This window comes from Limanda limanda, chromosome 12 (genome assembly GCF_963576545.1).
Source record: "Limanda limanda chromosome 12, fLimLim1.1, whole genome shotgun sequence".
NCBI classification, from domain to species: domain Eukaryota; kingdom Metazoa; phylum Chordata; class Actinopteri; order Pleuronectiformes; family Pleuronectidae; genus Limanda; species Limanda limanda.
Genome location: NC_083647.1, coordinates 9,261,332 through 9,283,281, shown reverse-complemented (window position 1 = coordinate 9,283,281; position 21,950 = coordinate 9,261,332). Strand labels below are relative to the sequence as shown.

The 21,950-nt window shown below is 42.9% G+C and overlaps 1 protein-coding gene across 1 annotated transcript; it reads left to right on the top strand.

Annotated features, from left to right (window-relative positions):
- The first annotated feature begins 326 nt into the window (after window positions 1-326).
- On the top strand, window positions 327-20,720 carry clic4 (chloride intracellular channel 4). The gene is made up of 6 exons (XM_061082564.1): window positions 327-651; window positions 13,455-13,564; window positions 15,710-15,835; window positions 16,590-16,696; window positions 17,737-17,918; window positions 18,889-20,720. The coding sequence occupies exons 1-6, from the start codon at window positions 583-585 to the stop codon at window positions 19,051-19,053; spliced, it is 759 nt and encodes a 252-aa protein (XP_060938547.1). The 5' UTR covers window positions 327-582; the 3' UTR covers window positions 19,054-20,720.
- The last annotated feature ends 1,230 nt before the right edge of the window (window positions 20,721-21,950 follow it).

The window sequence follows — 21,950 nt, the reverse complement described above, 5'->3', positions numbered from 1 at the left end:
GAGGAAGATTCCCTTATGTATTGTGTTGCTATTAGTGAACATTATATTTAGAGAATTATGAATACATAATTTGATTTGTCAAACATCTGAACAAACGTGTCCCAGGACTTCCAGAGGAGACACCCGGAGCACTGCTTCAGTGCAGCCGCTGAGTGGCTCCCTGGCCCGGCGTCCTCCTCCTCCTCCTCCTCACCCTCCTCCCAGCAGCCAGTCCCCCACCCCTCCTCACACCCTCCCACATTCTTCTGTGTTTGCGCTGCGGATGACATCACGGCTTTAAATATTCCCGTTGCTTCTTTTTCCAGGCACAGTTCCTCTCAGTCAGCCCAGGCACACACAGCCTCCTCCCCGGCCCACACCAGCGCTGTAACGGACCCACGCTGCCTCCGCATCCCGCTCTGCTAACGACACTCCCGGGCTCCGGCTCCTCCCCGAGGGAAGAGAACAGGCGCCTCAGAGAGAGAGAGAGAGAGAGAGAGAGAGAGAGAGGAGGAGGGGAGCTGGAGAAGAAGTGGACCGAGCTGAGTCGGGCGTGGTAGCGAAGGAAAAGCTCTTTAAGTTTGAGAAGCAGCAGCATCCACCATGTCTCTGTCGGTGCCGCAGAACGGAGTGAAGCCGGACAACGAGCCCGTCATCGAGCTCTTCGTGAAGGTAAGAGAAGCAGGAGAAGTTTGTCTTTCTCCCCAAACCTCGTTAAACTTTGAATTTAACAGCTTTATTTCTGCTTCGGGAAAAACGGGGATACGCGCTTGTTCTATTCTCCCTGCAAACAAGGGGTTCGTTTGGCTGGAAGCTACTTGAGCTAGCCGGGGGCACTAGCTCTCCACTCACCCCGCGGAGGGGGTTTGGTATTTCAATGGAATCGCTGTGAGCAGATGTTCTGTGATGTGAGTGAGAAAAGCAGGCTGTAGTTTGTGGAACCCTCTCTGCCATCGTGGCCATGTGGAGCCTGCAGTGTCACCCGCAGCCTCCTCCTCCTCCTCCTCCGTCTCCCCTCCCTCCTTCAGGCGAGAAGCTGGCCGCTAACTGGTTAACAAAAGCCCGGTAGTGGTCCTCAGCAGCCCCATACAGCCATATGACACCAGATCCTCTGCTGCACATGTGTTGTTATGGCTCTTAGTGGACTGGTGCAGTATGGATTTCGGTGGGGGTGCAAACGGCCATTCATTACTGGTCATTGGAGTGCATGTTGGGTGTTTGGGTCATTAGTCAGTGTGGCAGCAAAGATCTGTGAAGGATGGACTGGTGTGGGGATGACCTTGATGGAGACAGATTACCTTGAAGACAAAGACTTGGGCCCTATTGTCTGTGCACGTTGCATGCAGATGTCAATAGGGATTCCTTACATTGGCTGATATTTAATGCAGAATTGTGCTATTTCTGGGTTATTCAGCCCATTGATATTTGTAGACACACCAGGGATCATCATCACTCTATTAACACCTCTGGTTTACCTACATCTATACTCGTGCATCAGATTGTCTCTGCCCCAGTGGTGACAGCCATGAGGATGATGATGGTTTGTGGTGGTGGTGGTGGTGGTGGTGGTGGTGGTGGTGGTGGTGAAGGAGGCTTGTGAATTTCTTTTCTTCAGCCTGATGCCTTGCAGGGCGGGAAAATGGCAGAGGAGAGAAAAGGGGGAGAATGGGGGGCTGGCAGGGGGAGGGGTGTGAGGCTCTGCATGGCTGAGGGGGGGCGTGTGGGTGGTGCTGCTGCAGTGGGGTCTCACCGACCTGAGACACTTACAAGTGATGGTGGCTGCTAGCACCCAGAGAGACGTTTTATGTAAATGCAGTCCGAAGCAATTCAAAATCTCAGATCTAGTGAAGGGACTTAGGGAGGTGGGGGGGTGTGCCCTCTGCTGAGAGCCATTCCAGTGTGACTTGAATCTGATCATGCATTTGTATCCTGGCCACCGTTATATTTCTTCTTAGGATGCGTCTTTGGACTTTCAGATTTGTAGTCTTCAACTTCTGTAGTTTGAATTCTGGTGACTTCAAACAGAGATCCCGCACTTTTCCAAATGCTCCCACTTTACTTGTACTGTTCCTTTTTGACTCTGTTGAAGAGATTCTTTGTTTTGTGAGGGCGATGGGAACAAACTTCTCAGCCTAACTTCTGGAAGTGCATCTCACAGCCTTCAGGAGAGGTTACATCATCCCCAGGCCTGGACATATGTGGGCAACACCCCCCCTCAGACCCTCCCTCTTTGGACTGCACAGCTCGCTGGGTACAGCAGTTTCTTCCATTGTGTGTTTTCTCGATGTGTCTGCGTTGGTGCCACGCTGGCCTGGTCGCTTTTATCCCTCCAGCACGTCTCTGTGTTAAGCACCGTCGTCTGACATGTCCACATCTATTATTGATGCCGTTGTTCTCACTGTGCAGTGTAGAACACGGCCATGGGAGACAATGGCAGGCCTGCAGGTTGCTATGGGCACGCTGCAGTGAGCCGGGCTTCTGGGAACAGCTGATAAGGAGCTGTGTGTGTGCTCTCCTGGCTCAGCAGTGTCAGATCTGTTAGGGCACCGCCACATATCAAGTTGACTAATTACACTCTTGAGTGCATGAGCTGCCTCACTGTCCGTCTGTATTGATTGGGCAGCGACGACATTGTTTACCCACCAACAGAAGCTGACCAACGCAGTTTAGAGACACTCTGATGATCTTTTCTATCGGCTGTGTTTACAGCAACAGTTGTCGCGCTGCTATGGGAACACTTTACATAGTTCGTCTGTGTGGGCGGGGAGGTGAAGCGCGGAATGGCCACTGTTTATTGCGCCTCGTTGCAAATGAGCACAATATAATGAGTGTTTAATGGAGGGCCGACCCTTGACCACATCACACGACAGCAGATTAGATATTGTTTTACACACGAGCAGCGATCAGTGTTGGAGAGCTGGTGAAACTCTCATCCAAGCACCCCCTCTGTTTTACTTGGAACCTCCAAACATCATATTGTTAATTTGGCAATATGAAACCATAACTCAGATTTTACTGTGATAATTGTGAGAGATACAACTCTGACATGAAACATAAAAAGGATGTTTCTTATTTTGTTGAAACATCATAATGTAAGATGCACGTGGAAATCTCTTCTAAACCAAGGTCCCTCCGTTTCACTGCATTGATCATAGCACAACCTGATTTATGTGATTTTTTTCTTGAAAGCTGCTCTGACACAACTTAGCTTGTTGTCTTGTGTTAAGTGTGAAATGTTTATAATTCTTGTCAGTATAGGACCTTGTCTGCGCCACTGATAGATGTTTGAACGTATATTCTCCCCACCTGACCTTTAAAAAAAAACAAAAATTGTTTTAAAAAAGATCTCCATCATCCAGAAATGAACACAAAAACGACTACAAACGCAAAAACAAGCATTGAGGGCCAATGGGTGTAATCAGACCTAGCATCAATAACCAAAGAAGAAAAAAGGTATATAGCTGCCATTGTTGTTGTTTTTGGCACCTTCTCATTACACAAAGAAGTGGGCATGTGCAAAGAAAGCTGTAATTTTATTGTTTCCTAAGCACTATACTTTAACATGAACACGGTAGCCAGAGCTTTTAGAATCTGCACCTTGGAAGGTGCCATAGAATGTCGAAACCTAGAGGGAAAAGTTTGTTTTGCAGAAAATATCCATATTAGTGTGAACAGGGTGTAAAACTAAAAGTTTTGATTACGTTTCTCTGATTCTGTTTTTCACATCTTACAAAGTTGCTCTGAATTAATTCAGGGCAGACAAGTCACTTGCCACCATCATCTGACTGTATGGCAGTGAACTGAATATACATGAGTTAACAGAAACAGCCGGGCTTTATCTGTTTGTGAATGCGTCTCTTGGCTGCCACTGTGCTCGGGTCATGCTGTGGCCTGCAAAGCCTTTTGTTGCTTCCGAACCTCTATGTTTTTGCTAGCAGTGATTGCACAGCCAGTGAACGTTTTGGAGAAGTGCTTTTAAGTCTGGCTGGCATAAGAGCCCATCTGCGTTTGTCCCTCAGGACAGACCCATAGGATCAGTAGGGTCGGTCTTACCAAAGCAGCACTTCTGTCACAAGGATGATCAGAATGAATAATGTGAGCACCCTCCGTGGAAGCAATTAATAGTCCACACACACTGCACTGTTAACTCAGATTAACCTTATTTTTCCATTCACATTAGAAGCCACAATGGCACTGAGTAGAGGGCATATCTCTGCCAAAGCCCAACAGTCCCCTTAAATTCTGTCAAGTTGCACCATATTGCGCACACACATGGATATCAGTCTCCTAAATATGAGTTTTTTTTTCATCAAAATTCGTTAACTACTCCCATGTAAATGAATGAAAAAAGTAAAACAATATGCTATCCCACAATATTTGAGAAGTAAATAAAATCCTGGATCCGCCCACTGATCCGGATCCGCATCAAAAGTCTTTTCTTGGCCCATCAATTGCTGACAAACAAATGAACCAATCAATAAATAAAGTAACAGACAAGGGCTGAAACATGAAATCTTTGGCAGAGGTTATGAAATGGTTAATGAAAAAAACACATCAGCCACGAGGAGTCTGTTCTGCTTAGGTTTACTGAAAAGGCCCAGTTAGGAGCTGCTCATGTCTAATTGTTCTGTCAGTTTCACCATGTGACAATCAGAGTTACTCCTCGTGATCTGCTGTTTTTATGGAAACACAATGAGCTTTTTCAGCAGTAACTTTGCTAAATGCAGTTGCATAAAATTGCATGCAAGGCCAAGTGTTACATTTTTTTTTACTAGTGCACAGTAAACTATAGGCAACCTTTGGTTGATGATGGTAATAATACTGAGTATACTCAAACCGGCTTGAATTTCAGAGACAATATTTGTACTGTTTGCACGGTCCTTTTCAGCTATAACTAGAAGGGCAATCAGAGAGTCTATACCTCAAAGGACAAATGGCCACTTGCATACATGTATTGAGATCATATACATCTGGATTCTCACCAAATTGCTTCTGTTTATAGATATTAGCACTCTGTACATGCTTCAGTTTTTCTTAAAGATCTCTTATTTTTTGAGAAATTCAGAAATGTTTTTCAAGAAAGCCATAGTTTTCAAGATTAAAGATTGAAAATGTTTTGAATCTGATCCAAAAGTGAATGAGTTCTTCCTCGACCACCCTTCCACCAAGTTTTGCTAAAATTTATTTCAATTGTGTCTACACAAACCTGCACAAAGACAAAACTGCAATGGAAACATAACCTCCTTGTCATATAGGTAACAAACCCTTTCTCTCTCCCTTGTTTCTATTCCTGGCAACTGAAATGAGTGCTGCTTCTTTTTTCATAGTAAAATCAATAGAACAGTTTATTTTTCCCGTGTACAGCAGTGTGCAGTCAGCATCATGAGTTAGGGGACAAAGATTAATTGCCTGCTGCTGTTGTAGAGTGCTGTGCTGTTACTGTGTTTTTGCTTTTTGCAGCCCCCTGCCTGTCACCTTTTCTTCTTTGTCACGATGAGATTGACGGACTCCCTGGAAACCGGCCTAATCGGTCTGGCAGTGTGTTATTACACCAATTCCAGGAGGGGCTGTGCAATTACTCTTTGCCTTTTTATGGAAGATAATTTATGTTCATGTCTAAAAAATTATAGGCTGGATCATCGCTGCACTTGTGGACATGAACCTAGTTGTGCCTGATTTACTGTCTCCTCTATTATATCATGTTGTGCCGATGCATCCAGAGGAAACGCTTAATTCAGTCTATTTGTGCTAGAGCTTGTCTCATCTGTGCTGCCTGACCAGGAAGCCTATGACTTATTTCTCCTACAAGCTCAAAGACAGGAAGTGAGGTCAACCCAGAAGAACACAGATCTGAGACATTGAGGATTGAATTCAAATTGGTGTGTTTCACTTGTTAGCTAATACGATAGCACAGGTCACTGCAGCAGTCTTAACTTGCAGGGTCAGGGGAGGAAAAACAATCCTCTGACCCTACGTCTGCCTCCTTATTACATCATCTTCACTGTAAGAAGAGGTGTGTGTGTGTGTGAGGCCCCTGTAAATAAGAGAAATCCGTCCTGCTCACTACACATGTAACTCAATCAGTCTTAACATCATCCAGACTGCTTGTGTTTCACGTGCAGCGTCCTTCATGGCAGAGCCCACTGACATACATGTACAACAAAGTGCAGTACCTCATCCTGGAGGGTAGGGTGACAGGGGGAGGATTATTGTCCCTCCCTCCATCAAGGCACAGTGACAGGTAGCCCAAATCAAATTTGTCATTGAACCCTGAGAGGATACGACTTATGGAGCTCTTTTAATAATTAATGTTACAATTCCAGTCAGCACTACTACACAAACAGCTAATATTGATGATTTTACTCTATGATTTTTGCTGAAATGACTTCCAGCTTTACACGTGAGCTGTTCCTCAACTGCTTTGCTTGTTTGATTTTCACAATGTGAAAAACAGACTGTTACTGAAAGAAAACTCAGTTGTGGGTAGGAGTGAAAGTGAGACAAGAAAAACCGTCAGCTCAGCATGATGAGGACAGTGCTGGTGGCTGTGGTGCAGGCTTTGCTGGCATGTGTGATAATGGCATGCTGGCGCTGTGTTTGTGCCCAAGGGAGGTTCACAGCTGCCATTCAAGACATTTGTCCGGAGGGAAAGTCTACAGGATTTATTTGGGCTTAAATCAAAATTTTGCAGAGACATTAACTTTTAAAAGTCTTATTTTGACTATTTCATAGTCAGAGCACACAATTGTGAGCACGATTGCGTTGTAGTCTGGATTGGTAGAAGCAGAGAATTTTAAAAGATGACGCAGACACCCACGTGTGTCTCTTACTGTAACAGTCCCACTTGTCATCGGTAAATGCAAATATATCCCTGTCTTCCTTATCGCCTTATCACTCATTTGTTGTATTTTCGGCAACCAAATGCAAATTGACAATCTGCCCCTTGTTAACACTGGCATGTACATGACCATGTGAATGTGTGTTAATGTGGAGAGACATTATTTTGGAATTGGAGCTAAAAAACTGGTCTGAACAGAAGTTGTTTTAAAAAATGTAAACGATTAGGTGAACGTAGCTAGAGACAAAAGTGGTTTTTATGTATGTGAGATTGTATAACCTAGTCTTCAGTCTGTGGTCTACGATGAGTTAGGGCTGACTTCAGTCTGCTGCTTGTTGCTTGTGTGAAACACTTGAAACAACAAGGCAAGGATGACTGATGTTTCAAGCTGATCTCCTACAAGTCTGTTTGTTTTTCCATCATGTCGGATCCCTTTTACTCATCACCAGACACTCATCCTGTGTCTAACTCAGTTTGTCTTTTTACAGGGAGGTTAAATACAGTGGTTCTATCATCACTGGCTTGACTAACATCGTTGCCATAGCAGGGATATGCAGTAAACCTTTTTTTAGACTTCAGATTCCCTTTTTCCACATAACCGATGGCTCTTAAGACGGCCCTCATGTGCTTGGGCCTCATGCACAGTAGCCCTGTGTCTGACCGGCCCTGAGGTTTCCACTGAGTGATGTCAGCCTGAGTCAGAGCCACACCAAGGAAGTGATGGTGTTTCCATGTTCCTGCAGAGTCTGACTCCTCTGTACACTCATCTCTCTCAGGACTCGGCTCTCATCACCCACCCTCTCCAGCCCTAGTCATACAAACATGAGGGCAAACTTCAACAAAATCGGCCTGTACCACTTGTTTAAACTGTTTAAACCGGAGTTTCCATCGATGAGTTGATGAACTTAAAGGTCTCACACCCTTTTTTTCAGTTGATCCATTGAAAAACAGAGTAAGGCTGCAAGTAGAGGATTGGTTGCATTTTTTGCTTTGATCGATCATCAACGTTTCCAATTATTTATTTTATGAATGGATTAGTCAAGTTTTGTTTCAGTGCTATACTCCAACTTCTGTAGCCTGGTGGATTTTCTAAAGCCTGATATCATGAATACTTGTTTCTTAAGGCATCTAAATACTTGACTTTAAATACTCAATCTAGTACTTAACTTAAACCTAGCACTAAAAGATATTGGCCTGATTTTTCCAGTCGCAGACAAGTTTTGGAAGTCGCAGTTTTAAGCCCTAGATCAGAGCCAAATCTTCATTCAGCAGTCTGCAGTGCCGTGTGCAAACTTTTAAAAAATGTGGCTTTGAACAGTCTGTACTTCATGCTGATGACCTGTGTTTTTAACCTCTGTATTTGCAAGTACCTACCCCGCTGACATCCCTTAATCACTGCTGCTGTTCTGCTGCTGGCCCTGACCTCTGACCCCCCCTTTGGAATTGGATGTATGACACAGCGTGTAGATGTCAGGAACCTAATTTACTTTATTCCCCCAACCTGGCTCATTTTAGCAAGATAATGCTGTCTCAGACAAATAGATTTGAGTCAACCTCCTCAGTGTAGTCACAGCTCTAACCTCAGTCCAGCGTTTTTTTCTCGTCCAGCTAACAGGGCGAGGCGTTGCCATGACGTTGCTAGGGCTGCCCACTCTCAAACAGACATTCCTGCTGTGTGTGTGTCGGAGCAGGAGGAGGAACGCTTGTTGCATCGTCAGTCAATTCCTTATTCGGTCAAAGTGTGGCTCGAAATTGCTGAGCAGCCCACCTAATTTAGAATATGAAGTGTGCCGGGGAGGGGAAGGCACAGCCCGTCCATGTTACTAAAATTAAGCCATGAGCAGAGACTGGGAGGACCGTTCCTTGGCTGAACAGCATCCATTGTCCCTGACGGCCGTGACTGTGATCTCACATCAAATGAGTAGAAGTGTCAGAAGGAGAAGTGGAAGAATAAAAGAGGAAGAGTAGTTGAGTTTAACCGCTCTTTAGTTATGGGACTTTTTCAAAGTGCACATACCTTAAATTGCATACGTGGCCATACTAGTTATGGCCTTGCATCATCCTTATTACTCTTAAGTCAGAGGAAGTGATAAGAGGAGTGATCTCACCATTACGGAACATTCTGTGTGTTTCAAAGAGACGACTGTCCCCCGGTCTGACTGAGGCTCATTGTGTCGCTGTGGGGCCATGCTGTCCTCTGCACTGCCTCCTAGATAACATCCGACTTGAGCCCGATAAACAGCCGCCGCTGGGCAGCTGTTTGTTTGGTATTAAATAAGCAAGCGTCTGTTGACTCAAACCCCATCCATTGAGCCTAAATAAAACATACGAGTCTGTTAGCAGTTGTCAGCTTGGGCCAGACGTTGTTGTAGCAGTTCAATATCGGGGAAAATTTCATTGCAGCTGCTTTGTAGACTTCTCTGTACCTTCTCTGGAGTTTTTCCTGCCAGCCTCCTAGTAAAAACTTTGGATTATGACAGCGTGAACCCATGAGAGAATACAGCAAGAGATAATCTGGAGGATTCACTATGAGTCTGGGCATATTGATGACATCTCGCAACAGATGCAAAACTGAGAAAAAAACCTAATATCTCAGGATGAAAAAAATAGATGGCATACACGTAAACTTTGACCACAAAGATGTCAGCTTGGAAAGGCAATGAGATTCAAGAGCTTTTGTTGATGAGGGCTGATGTCAATGTGCTGCAAAACAAAAACAAGTGATCTCCGCAGCAGCAATAATAAGTTATGTCCTTCTTGCTCCTGAATGCTGCGCCACCCTGAACACTGACTGGATAATCTCCTGCTTAGCTCTCTATTAGTGAAGATAAACTCTTTGCATCCCATTATCCAGAGTTCACAGCTTATGAATCTTACTATGTGACTGTTTCCAAGATGTGAGTCATTTACCAGACAGGTGGTAGAACAGCAGGCTCCACACAGGGCGCTGCTCTGTGTTCCTGGGAGTGCTGCTTGTATTTGGAACCGAATCACTGGTTCACGTCTTGGAAAAAGTTCATCTCTTTCAACTCGTGTGCTTTTCCTTACAAGGGCCTGTTTGAAACAATTTCTTGCCTGGCCTGTGTGTTTTTCATTGGGGTGTTTTTTTTTTTAGCACTTGCTAACTGGTGACTTTCCCAAAACTCTACAAACAATAACTGCTTTGTGTTGTTGGTGTATAGGATTTTCTCCAGAAGCCCTTTTCTGAATGTCACGCTATAATAGTGGCTCTGTGGAAAGTGTTGGTCTGGTAGAGGAGACCAACGTCTTCAGGGGTGTCCTCACCTTCTTCAACTTGGGTTTAGACCATAAGCCTCAAATAAAAATCTAGTTTCAAATATTTTCATTGATCAGCTGAGGTCATTCTTTTGGTGTTACTCAATTTTGGTTCACCTAAATTGTGTTTACACTTTAAAATGTAGGGCAGCTCTTCCTTAACAGCACAGCAGTTTATATGATGGTGGCAGCGGAAATGCAGGCCCCACAGGCATTATCACTTAAACTAAACAAAGCTCCCTCTTTGGCGGGAGTAACAGGACATTTCTGGAATAGTTTGTCTCTCCTCCCCCAAATGCCCAACCCCCTCGGCTGACGCCACAGAGGGGCCCAGGAAAAGGGGACAGGAATAAAGGGGGGAAAAGGGAAGAAGAAAGACGCGTGCCAAAGAGTAAACAGCCACCGAAGCATGCTGTCTTCCATCTACCTTTCAATGAAAGCATCTAATATTGCTTCTTCTCCTTCATGTCTGTTAGCACTACCCATGATCTCGAATTTCCTCCCTATTTCCTGTAATATCTCTGTCTCTCTTGCTGCATCCCGGCTCTCAGTGTCTTCTGCAGAGGGCTGCAGTCTGACCTGCTGCACACTCCGGAGGGTCGGAGCCTTGCCAGACTGAGAGAGAATAGAAAAGTGTAAAATGCTGTGGCCTTCTTCTTCTTCTTGGACACTTGAGACACAGAACTTGCGTAACTGCTTCAAAGCAGCTCCTTCTGTTCATGTCCCGTAAAGATGTTTTGATTTACAAGTATAATTGCATCGTGTGGTTCGAATTTGTTTGCAAAGAGGGCTCACTCCAGACGGTTTACCTGTGAACTGGTAATCCCCTTAACGCTGTGTGCTCTACTTTCCATGTCATATGTGTCTGGCCATTGCCATGGGAACAGTTGCTGTGCTGCATGACCACCCTAGATCCAGAACTGAATGGATCTCTGTGGGTGCAGCGCTTTGGGGAAAATGGAGTAATCATCCCATTGATGTGTCTCTAGTCTCCTAAGGATCAGCTTATACTAGTGTTAGTGTGGTGACGGCCGTGAACCATGATACCCCCCAAACACTTCACGGCCAAAGCTTTATATTGGATTTGAATCATGTAAAGTGAAAAAAAGGACTTTCATTTGCCGAACAAAGGCAGTGATCTAATCCATGCTTTTCAGATATTGAATTCAGAGGGGGGAAGAGGCGGCGGGAGAGGACAGCCGCAGTACAATGGGAGCCAGCAGGCAGATCAAACAGAGCCATCCCACTGGGTGTCACACAGGGGACAACAGCAGCACCAGCAAGGAGCTGCCAGACTGACTCAATGCTCCAAAACAACGTCTGCTATTGACGACAGTTCAGAACCTGCATTTCAAATAGGAAACAAATATTCTTCATTCATAGTTGTTAAGCCAAAACTGTTGTGTCCGTCTTATCTTTGTAAATCTGTCGGCAATTTTAGCTGCTTACAGACATGCACTGATGTCGGGATATTTTCCTGAAATTTTCTGGAGAGGCACAGACCAGTTGCTCCGGACACCTTCTGGTCTTTCTCCTGCCAGCCCCCTAGTAAACATTTCTAGAAAAAGTGAGCGCACGTGAGAATACAGCAGGGAAAGTTCCAGAAAATTTGCAGCAAGGGAGTGGGAGTGCTCATGACATTTCTAACATGCAACAGACATGAAACTGGAGCAATACAAATAGCTGGGGAGGAAAAAGAGGTGTCATGTACCAAAGACACAAACAAAGACATGAACTTGGAAAGATGAGATCTGAGAGTGTTTGTGCTTAAAAGCAAAAACGCTGCCTCCTACATGCTCTGTCCAGACGCCACCCTTCGTCAAGATGATCTCTGAAAACAGTGTTTGTTAATAATTTGCAAAAACAGTTTATTTGTGTATGTCCTTTGCATTACACATACACTTTGTGCCTCCTGGGGTGGTAAAATAGCAGGAAATATTCTGGTGAGAATTGAAATGATTGACGACACACGTATGCAGAGAAAGAAACGATATTCAGTGGTTTTCACCGAGGCTCTGCTACAGTATTATGCTGAGTGAAGAGGTGCATTCCTCAGCGCAGATACTTGAATGACCTCCAAGTATGTCCTTGTGAATAGATGAATACGGTGCATTCTTTCTAGGCTTGCCATGCCTGGAGAATGACATACCTCAACAGGCTTGGTATCCGCAGAGCGAACTCTACACCAAGTCTTCAGTAAAGGCTGTGGTTTTAGTATTTAAGAAGTGAAAATGAAAAAGATTTTACTCTCGGAGCTAATGAGAACAAGAGTATTTCAGTTTCACAGTGATGGCCCTCAATTTTACCAGTCTGCGGTTTAACTGAAAATTGAATAGGTCGTCTTGGAAGGGAAAATAACTCTGCCAGTCAGCATGGCAGATCTCATTTAGATACTGGGCAAAGCTAAGTTAATCAAATGAAATGCTTTTTCTGCCCTCTGATGTAGAAGCCAAACCATATTTGTCCCTTTCTACGCTCTCTCCCTACATGGCTGTGAGATGAGAAAAGAAGTGCTAATGAGGAGAAATGGAGACTGGCTAGAGTGCATGTCAGAAGAGGTGGATGGATGGTGAGATGAGACGGAGATATCGCAGTTTGCAGCATCCTCCCATAGATTTTCGGATTTATTGCTGTGAAAGGGCAATATAAATCTCTGCTTTTGCTGCTCTGATCCTTTCATAATTTCAGCCATCCAAAAAATAATTCAGTTACAATTCCGATTTTAATGCTAAATTCTCATCTCAAATCTGGGTCCTGTCTGAATCCGGAGGGCACACGCCGCTTCCATGGCTCTCAGTCCCACCACCACCAGCACTCTTTCTTGTCTTTGTGCAGTCAAGCAGAAAAGGAAACAAGAGGCCATCTTAGTCACCCCTCCACTCCAGAAGGTTCCTCTTACTCTTATTAGACGTCAGTTTGGCAGATTAATGGAGGGGAAGTCTGCTGGAGCAGCTGAGACAAGAGGATGGTCCCCATGTAGTCTTTTCCCTTCTATTAAAGTGTTTTCAGGGTCCGCCCTTGATGTGTATGAAAGAGTGATTGTCTGAAATGGGCCCTCTTTGGGAGAAGGCAGTAAAACGCCCCCAGGGCCATAAAGGTTGTGCAACAGAGATGTGATTTTCATCACAGATAATCAGGACCTTTTCTTCAGTTTCAGCCCCAGTTATGAGCCAAGTGTTATCAGTCGAAACTTGTTACAGATGTTTTTTAAGATCTTTGTCTATTGCCTTGCGTTTTTATGTGTGTAATCATTAAACCCAGTACTTCTTGGTTTGTGTACTCACTGATTCTTCAGGACTGATACCTATGACATTGCTGATAGTTGATCTCCTATTCTAACGATAGTTTCTATTTATTTAAGGCGGGATGTGATGGAGAGAGCATTGGGAACTGCCCCTTCTCCCAGAGGCTCTTCATGATCCTGTGGCTGAAAGGAGTCGTCTTCAATGTTACCACAGTGGATCTCAAGAGGTGAGTCATGCTCCTCTTCCTCCTGGTCTTATCTTATTCCTCTTGTTCATTTATGCTCAACATACGGAAACATACAGAGCCATCTGTCTGCACTCTGCGTTTGTTAGGGGTTGTCATATTTGTTTTGTCGTCACAACCCCTCAACTCTGTGCTGCCGTCCAGTGGATGTTTTGCTTAAAATCCGTTCCTAAGTAATGGATCCATGGAAGTATTTGGGAAATTGAGGTTATATCATTTGTAAACATGTGTCGTCTCATACGTAGAAGCAGAATAAATTGGCGTTTACTCTGTATGATAGCTTCACACCCATTTTCTGGGCGTTTCCATGAAGGGCTCAACAGCTCCGTAACACTTTGATCGCGCCCCACCGCTCTACATACTCTGCGCTTCACGACTACTTATTTGGTTTTCCCATGACCCTTTCCCAGGATGGAGAGAATCAGAGGAAAACAAACACACAGACTCTAGAGGGGCTATTTGAGGTTCTTCGCTCCGCTCGCTTCCTGCCTAGATTTTGGTCGCCAACATGTTATTTTTCATGCCTGGAATCAGAAAACCCTGTGATCCTCTGCAATTTTCCTCCCAGCTGCTGGGGAACGTGCTTTCATATGTGGATTCCAGCACTAACAAAGTTCTTTAACCAAAACCCCACTATGTTCTGTCTGTGTGATTCATCTCAATGGTCTACTCGATGTTTTTCCACATGCTAAGCCAGGACGGGCGAGTTCCAGATTATGTTCAGCCAAGGCTGTTGGTCAGATGGATGTCTGGTTGCTATGGTTTTTCTCCGCCATGTATGTTTGAATATTTCTGACATTTTATACCAGAGGCTCCTCCTGTGCCACATGTAGATCACTGGATGCTAAAAATAAACAAATAATGTCCCAGATGAATGTGCCCTCTTTCAACTAAAAGGAGGAAAGCAGTATTAATATGCTTATTTAGTAGTTTGGTTGTGGTGCATGTTTGCACGTTCAAGATGAGAGCAAAGGTTTGGACACATTTGCATCTATTTTACCTGTGGCCGTGTGACACGAAACAGAGTGTGCTGATATCCTGTTCAAGGCAATGGGGGATGTCCGCCCACTTAGAAGTGTCAGTTTACCCCTTGCGCCTCAAACAAGCCTTTGTTCAGCTGAGGGGAAAACTTAACTACTTTGTTTTTATTCCCCTCTAGAGGCAAAACAGATTCAGCCTTTGCTTTTTATTTCCCCATAAAGACTAAAGAAGGTGAACATGTTGTTCAGCTTCTTTAGTCTTTAGTCAACATAAAACGGCTGTGTTGCATAAGGAGGCGTGTGTTTGCTGTATTTACGACTCTTTTAATTGTCGTGTTTGAAATGAAGGACAGTTCTTGTTGTCACACCTGCAGAATGACGTGAATGTCACACTTCATGTCCCTGAACTGAGATATTCTTTGTATCTCCTGAGTTTATGTCTTCTCTTGGCTCAGGGCAGTCGTATTAATATTTGTCTCTGTGATGAAAGTCTCAAGGAAGCTTCTTACCCCCTCCTCGGTGATATCAGAGGTTGAGGGGAGCCACTTCCCCTTTCACATGCCATAGACATGAAGTCATTTCCCCTTTTTTTTTTTTTGCCCTCAGATGACTTGTCCCAAGACACGTCCACAATTATACACACTGCCACAACACAAACCTGGTTTTTGTGGCTAATTATATGAGAATAACAATGGATTCGCACTGTCAGCTGGCGCACACCCATCTGTTGTGTTATGTTGTCTTTATAAGCATCTGGGTTCTGTGGATTTGTGTTCACACCACTCACTCAACACATGCTCATTTTTGTTTGTGTGTCAGTGTCATCTGCCTGCCAGAGACATCTGGTACAAAATGTGCTGGTTTGAAGGCTGCAGAGAGAGAAAGGGACACACAATCACACTCGTGGAGACAGACACACCCACACATGCACAGTTGAAGACATAGCAGCTGTAAATGGATAAAGAGGAGGGCTGATTCATGTTTTTACACCAGAATAAATCCGACCAGTTATGAATCTTGTTTCATTTACAACCTTTTATCACAAACTCATTGTCAGTTTTTAAGGAGATGTTTTTCGTGGTTAACACGGCGTGCTTGCTTCTGCTAGCTTCAGTCCACTGATGTTGCCCCATTCTTTGTCATCCAGGAAGCCAGCAGACCTCCAGAACCTGGCCCCCGGCACACACCCGCCCTTCATCACCTACAACGGCGAGGTCAAAACTGACGTCAACAAGATCGAGGAGTTCCTGGAGGATGTCCTCTGTCCACCCAAGTAAGAGTTTTCTCATCCCTGTGTCAACAGTTTGCCACACCTATATTCCAAACACACAGTGCAGTTCTGTCCTGTGAGTGGTAGCTTATCAACAAACGACATCAAAAGACCGAAACCAACAACAACAATTTGTCTATGTCATCATACTTTGTTAGTTTCCTCTGTAGCTTTCAGCCCAAGGCCTTTTATTCCTCATGAAGACATGGACAAGGCAATATAATTTGTTCAGTACATTTCACCGACAAGGCTATTCAAAGTATTTTACACAAAATATAACCGTAAATGTAATAATTTGTAAAAGGAACATATGACAATAAAATTAATTTATAAAGAGAATAAAAAAAAATAATAGAGTGAAAGTAACAGTGCAGTGTAAGAAACTTGTCGTCGTATGATTTATTAAAAGCCAGCTGGAAACAGGAGAGTACTTGCTCAGGCAGATATGATAAATTGGAATCGATATAGATAAGAGAAGCATTTCCCTGTCTCCATGTTCAGTATTGACTCTGGGGAGAGAACATAGACTCATCACAGACGATCAGGGGGGAGGAGTCTGGATGTTTCTTAACATAGCATATTTGGTGAATATTTACAGCAGCAGGTTCGATGTGCGTGGGATTGATATAAAAAGTTAATTGCACTGCTGTTATTGACTAAACAAAAATATATAATAACAAAAATGCATAGTAACATCATATTCTTCATATTTATGGACCTGTATGTTAACTTGTACTGAACGTGTGTTTGTATGAAGGTACATCAAGCTTGGTGCAAGACACCCTGAGTCGAACACAGCTGGTATGGACATCTTTGCCAAGTTTTCAGCTTACATCAAGAACTCAAAGCCAGATGCAAATGAGGGTAAGTTGCCTACATCCGTTTGTGACACACACACAGACACACGCAGAGTAAAGAGAGTGGATCCAGGAACCTTCCCATTGTTCAGGGAGTTATTGGTTGCTAGGTGACATTGGTAGCCCTGCCCTGATTGGTGGATTAGGACTCAGGAACACAAAGCCTTTGTTCTGCTGCCTCCTCCTGTCCTCACGCTCTCTCTCTCACCTGGCGGAGCTTTCCAGAAAACAACAGAGCAGCTGTCCTGAGAACGGACCATAGCAACCTCTTAACAATCTCATCTCTCCAGTTCTTGATTTACACACCCTGCTGTCAAAGAGAAAAGCTGCACCATGAAATAACCGATGAGATTATCGGAACAATATGAAAAATATGTACACTATTGACTTGAGTCCTGCGTGAAACCATTTGTGAAATAACTTCCTGGGAAAGATGTGAATAATCTTCACAAACCACCAAGATTTTGTATCATGTTGTCATTGGCTGTTCTCCACCCTGAGAAAATACTGCACCACGGGCAGCTGGATGTGAAAGACAAGGCTATGTCAACAGTTGGAGGCTGAATCTCATGGTTCCGTGATAAAGCAACAGGTCAAGTCTGCCTGTGGACAACTGAATCTAGAACAGAGTTACATTAATTTCATATTTTCCTACAGCAGAGTAAAGTATTAATTATATATTTATAGATGGATAAATAAGATAAAGCAGAACACCTGTCTTATCAGACCAATGCAAATGTGTGGTCAGGAATAAGCTTCTCAGAGTTTGTATTTATAACAGGGCTCTTGTATTCCACAGCTGTTGTAATGGGTTGGGTCAGATCGAACAGGTGCTGATGTTACAGCCACGTCTCTGCATGTCAAATATGTGGTAAAATGCTGCCCTCATGTGGTTGCTCAGCAAATAGTTGAAGCAGCTGGGGAAGAGGTCTCAGGAAAAGTCAACGCTGACAGAAGTTGATGATCTGCTCATCCTGAACATATAATTAGATTCATATTAGTTTATTGTGGTTTTTAAATAATATTTTAACATTCTTTGTGCTGCAGCTCTGGAGCGCGGGCTAATGAAGATGCTGCAGAAGCTGGATGAGTACCTCCGATCACCACTGCCCGATGAGATCGACCACAACAGCATCGAGGACGTCAAGGTCTCCAGCCGCAAGTTCTTGGACGGCGATGAAATGACTCTGGCCGACTGCACCCTGCTGCCAAAGCTGCACATAGTGAAGGTGAGGGAGGACACACTTTTAACTGTATAATCAGGATTTAATAAGAATGTGTGTTGTTTTACACTTGGTGAATAATTGTCTCAGCGTAGTTCCACTCAACTTTAGATCTAATCAGACAGATTATGTGAAAGACCCATGTACCCTTCAAACAGATTAGTAATTTAGTGAAATCTCTGCTATTGTCACAATGAACCAGAGATACTATCATAAATAAAAAAAATTATGATGCTGATACCAATCTGTGCTAATGGTGATTTCCATTATTAATTATCTGCCAGCTATTTCCCACAACACAATGGAAGGAAATGATGTACATTATCAGAAAATAAAAATAAATATTTAGTTGTTGTTTTTCCTGACTTATCATCCAAAATCCAAAGATATTCAGTTTAGCAGGTTGGGAAAAAAATTATTAAAAGAAAACATTTTTGATCTTTTGATTTATTAGGTTCTTTGGGATAAGTGACTTCAACAATTAAATTGGTAACCTTCAAATTAATGCAAATATATTTAACTCTTGTTTAAACTGATTGTTCAAACATCTCTAAGGCAAAATGGTCATTAGTCTTTTCAAACTTATTTTTACAGCTCTTGAATTTAAATTATGGTATCATTAATCATGAATTAATAAAATAATCCTACATTAGTTGTAGTTTTTAAAATAATTAGTTATTTCTAGGGAAGCAAGGGTAAAACATTAGTATAGAGAACAATTTGCGGTTTACACAAAGTTTTAAGGCAGTTTTTTTTGGTAAAAAGTGCAATTATTTGACAGATTATATATGGATTTTAAATGAGCTCCTAATTGATGCAAAGAAATAAAAACTATATCACATTATATAAAACGAATTGAATACACACATTCCAAGTAAAAAAAATAAAATAAAGAGTACGTAGTTTAATTTGTAAGGTTATAGTTCAATATTATTTCATTCCATTCATGGCTCATGACACCTTACTTTCCCTGCAGGTGGTGGCCCAGAAGTACAGAGGTTTCGACATTCCCAAAGAGATGACGGCCATCTGGAAGTATCTGAACATCGCCTACACCCGCGAGGAGTTCACCAACACCTGCCCCAGCGACAAGGAGATTGAGATTGCCTACGGAGATGTAGCCAAGAGGCTGGTGAAATGAGCCCCTGTGTCCTGACCTCCTCCCTCCGCCGCCCAGTAACCACCATCCTCTTCACACTCCCCTGCACCTCTGTCTCTCCTCAGCACCGGGACTGATGTGCTTATTCACGAGAAAGAAAAAAAACAAACTCTGGACTTCTTTTCCTTCTCTTCTTCATTCAAAGCGAATGTATGAACCCTTCATCTCTGTCTCTCCGCCTCTCTGCCTTCCCCTCAGATTTTGATGATCTCTTTATTCGGTACAGCAAAGGTCCGAGTTGTTCCAATGTTTTCCACCGGAAAAGAGATGTGTATCAGTGCTTATCGATGTCGGGAGCCTCATCACACACGCTCCCTGATAAGTGACCTTCAAGCTGACCTTCTCTCTGCGTTGACAGGGAAAGTTCAAAAGCTGTTGTTGATTTTCTGTTTGTTTAATATTGAAGATGCTCTTTTCTAGGTTTGGTATAAGAATGAAACACTGAGAAGCTGTTTATTTTTGTTTCCTATCTTTTGGCTTATTAAGAGGCGTTGTAAACAGTGTTGAAGCTTTTTTTTGTTGTTGTTGCTCAAGTATTTGACAGGTTTAAGTTGAAGGGAATCCAAACCTGAGTGGTTGACATATCAAGGAAGAGATGTTTTATTTTATTGTTGAGCTTGTTTCAAAATAAATAATTGTAAGCGCAGGTAAAGCTATCTGGTATTCATGCTCTGATTTCCTCATTGCCTTAAATGGGCAAATGTCTTGTAGCTCGGCTCAGTAGAATTGTAGGAAGTTTCCTGTAACAGCTGCAGAAACAACTCAGGAAAAATACAACCTGAGGTTTAAAAAAATATAAACTTTGTAGCTTACAGACTTGTTCAAAGGTGTGTAGATAGTCCAGCCTGGCCTTTTTTTTATTATCACCACATTGCCATAGAAAATGACGCTAGCATACCTTTACCGCTACAGTAAGTGAGTGTATTACACATTGCAGACCAAAAAACGGGCACATTATTTCTGTCGCACTGTGGATAGAATGACAGCGATAAAAACTAGAAGTCAAAAGAAAGAAGAAACCACAATCTCTCTCTCTGTCTGTTTCTCCAGAGTGAAGAATGCTAATGTGTGGGCAGGTGCCAGGAAAGGCAACACTAAAGATATTTATGATTTAAAAAGAAAAACAAATCAAGGAGAGGGTAGCAATGACATACTGTGTATCTGATTGACTTTCACGTTCTCTTCAGTATGTAGATCGATCTCTTAAGGTAGTGAATGTACGTTGTCATACAGTAGCTCCAAAAGTGCTCTAGTGCGGAAAAAAAGCAAAACATGTTTGTTCTTTTGCTTTCTCCCGTTTGCCATGTTTTTGTTATGAAACAAATTTGATAGAGAGAAGAAGATGTGTAAATAATTTTGTTTTGATTGCTCAGATTTCAACGTGTACATTTTATACACGTCATCGGAACTTTGATGGAAACGTCGCCTGCTTGGATTTTAAATTCTTGACTAACCCATCTCCTCTTTGCCTTACTCGTTTTCTCTCTGCCGATGTTTTGCAGGAAGGTTTTTTTTTTCTTTCAGAGATCATTTCATCACAACGTGTGTGTGAAGTTGTACAAAGATAAAACATCCGAGCTATGTCATGGCTTTTTTTTTTTTTTAACAATATTGACTGAATTGAAATAAACTTCTTATTGGGACTCTGACTTGTGTTATTGTGCACACATCTTTTCATTTAAATGTCTCTCAGCCAATTGGCCAGAGGCCTTATATTTTTGGGTTGTCTTTCCGTCCTTCTCTCATTCTTGTGAACACAATATCTCAACACCTTGAGTGAATTTCCTCAATTTTTTGCCTCGCAGATGCATTTTTGTGTAGTGCTTTTCCAGTCTTATGAACCACAAAAAGCGCTTCACAGTGCAAGTAACATACACCCATTTTACAGCACTTCCAAATGCAGCCCTCCTTATATGACACACTCACTGCGGCCTTACAAAATCTGTTTTTGGTCGTGTGAATGCAACATCTAAGGAGCACATACAGGGAATCTCTTCACATTTATTACAAACATTCACTTGGACTCAGATAAACTGACTAGAATTTGGATGTCAGCGGTCAAGATCACTCTGACCTTACAAACCCTTTTTGCCTTGTGAACACGTCCTCTAAAGAAGCCATCGAGAGGGTCCTTTCAAAATTGGCCCAAATGTTCAAATAAACTTGCAGATTAACTGACTAGATTTGGGTGGCAAAGGGTCAAAGGTATAAGTGACCTGACATGAGTCTGAAAAAAACTGTCGACTGGAATTGCATTGGTTGTTGAAGGCATACAACTACATGGCAATAATTGTAGTTTAGAGAAGGTTGAGTTGTCTTTAGCTCTCAACTTTATTTACTATCTTCATCTTTAAAGATAAATGTTCAGTTTATAATAACTTCCCAATTGGAGCAAGCAGCCCTTTAAATTTAAATTGACAGATTATGTGACATCACCAGGTTTATCATGACTCACTTCAAAAGGCTCCATTACATGAGAAGCCTGACTCCTTATAAAATGAACACGTTATCCAAACTTTTATCTCAACTCCTTTACAGTGAAACTTGAAAGTTCTTTCTTGGCCTCAGGGTGAAGTTATAACAGTTTTCCAAAGTTGGCTCTAACTTGTTGTTCCCAAAACTTCAAACCACATCTTGTGGCCGTCTGCAGTTGTCATGGTGATAAGAAATAAATAACCCCATCAGCTGAGGAAGGCCTCAAGAGGAGGTCGGACCTTATCTCTTTGCAGTTGCTTTAAAGGCAACTCAGTTGACTGCCTTGTTTTTATCTTTTTTACCTAAGGTTGTGTTTTTGCCTGTGTCTGTTTGTGTTTGTGTAGTTTAATTGTATTATTTATTCCAATATTAACATTTTCCTACTGCAACAAATATCCTCAAAG

Bases quoted from the DNA above. Each gene is read 5' to 3' on its own strand.
- clic4 (XM_061082564.1), top strand. From the start codon at position 583: ATGTCTCTGTCGGTGCCGCAGAACGGAGTGAAGCCGGACAACGAGCCC. The intron at 13,565-15,709 runs GTGAGTCATGCT...TTTGTCATCCAG, and splicing joins ACCACAGTGGATCTCAAGAG to GAAGCCAGCAGACCTCCAGA. The intron at 17,919-18,888 runs GTGAGGGAGGAC...CTTTCCCTGCAG, and splicing joins CAAAGCTGCACATAGTGAAG to GTGGTGGCCCAGAAGTACAG.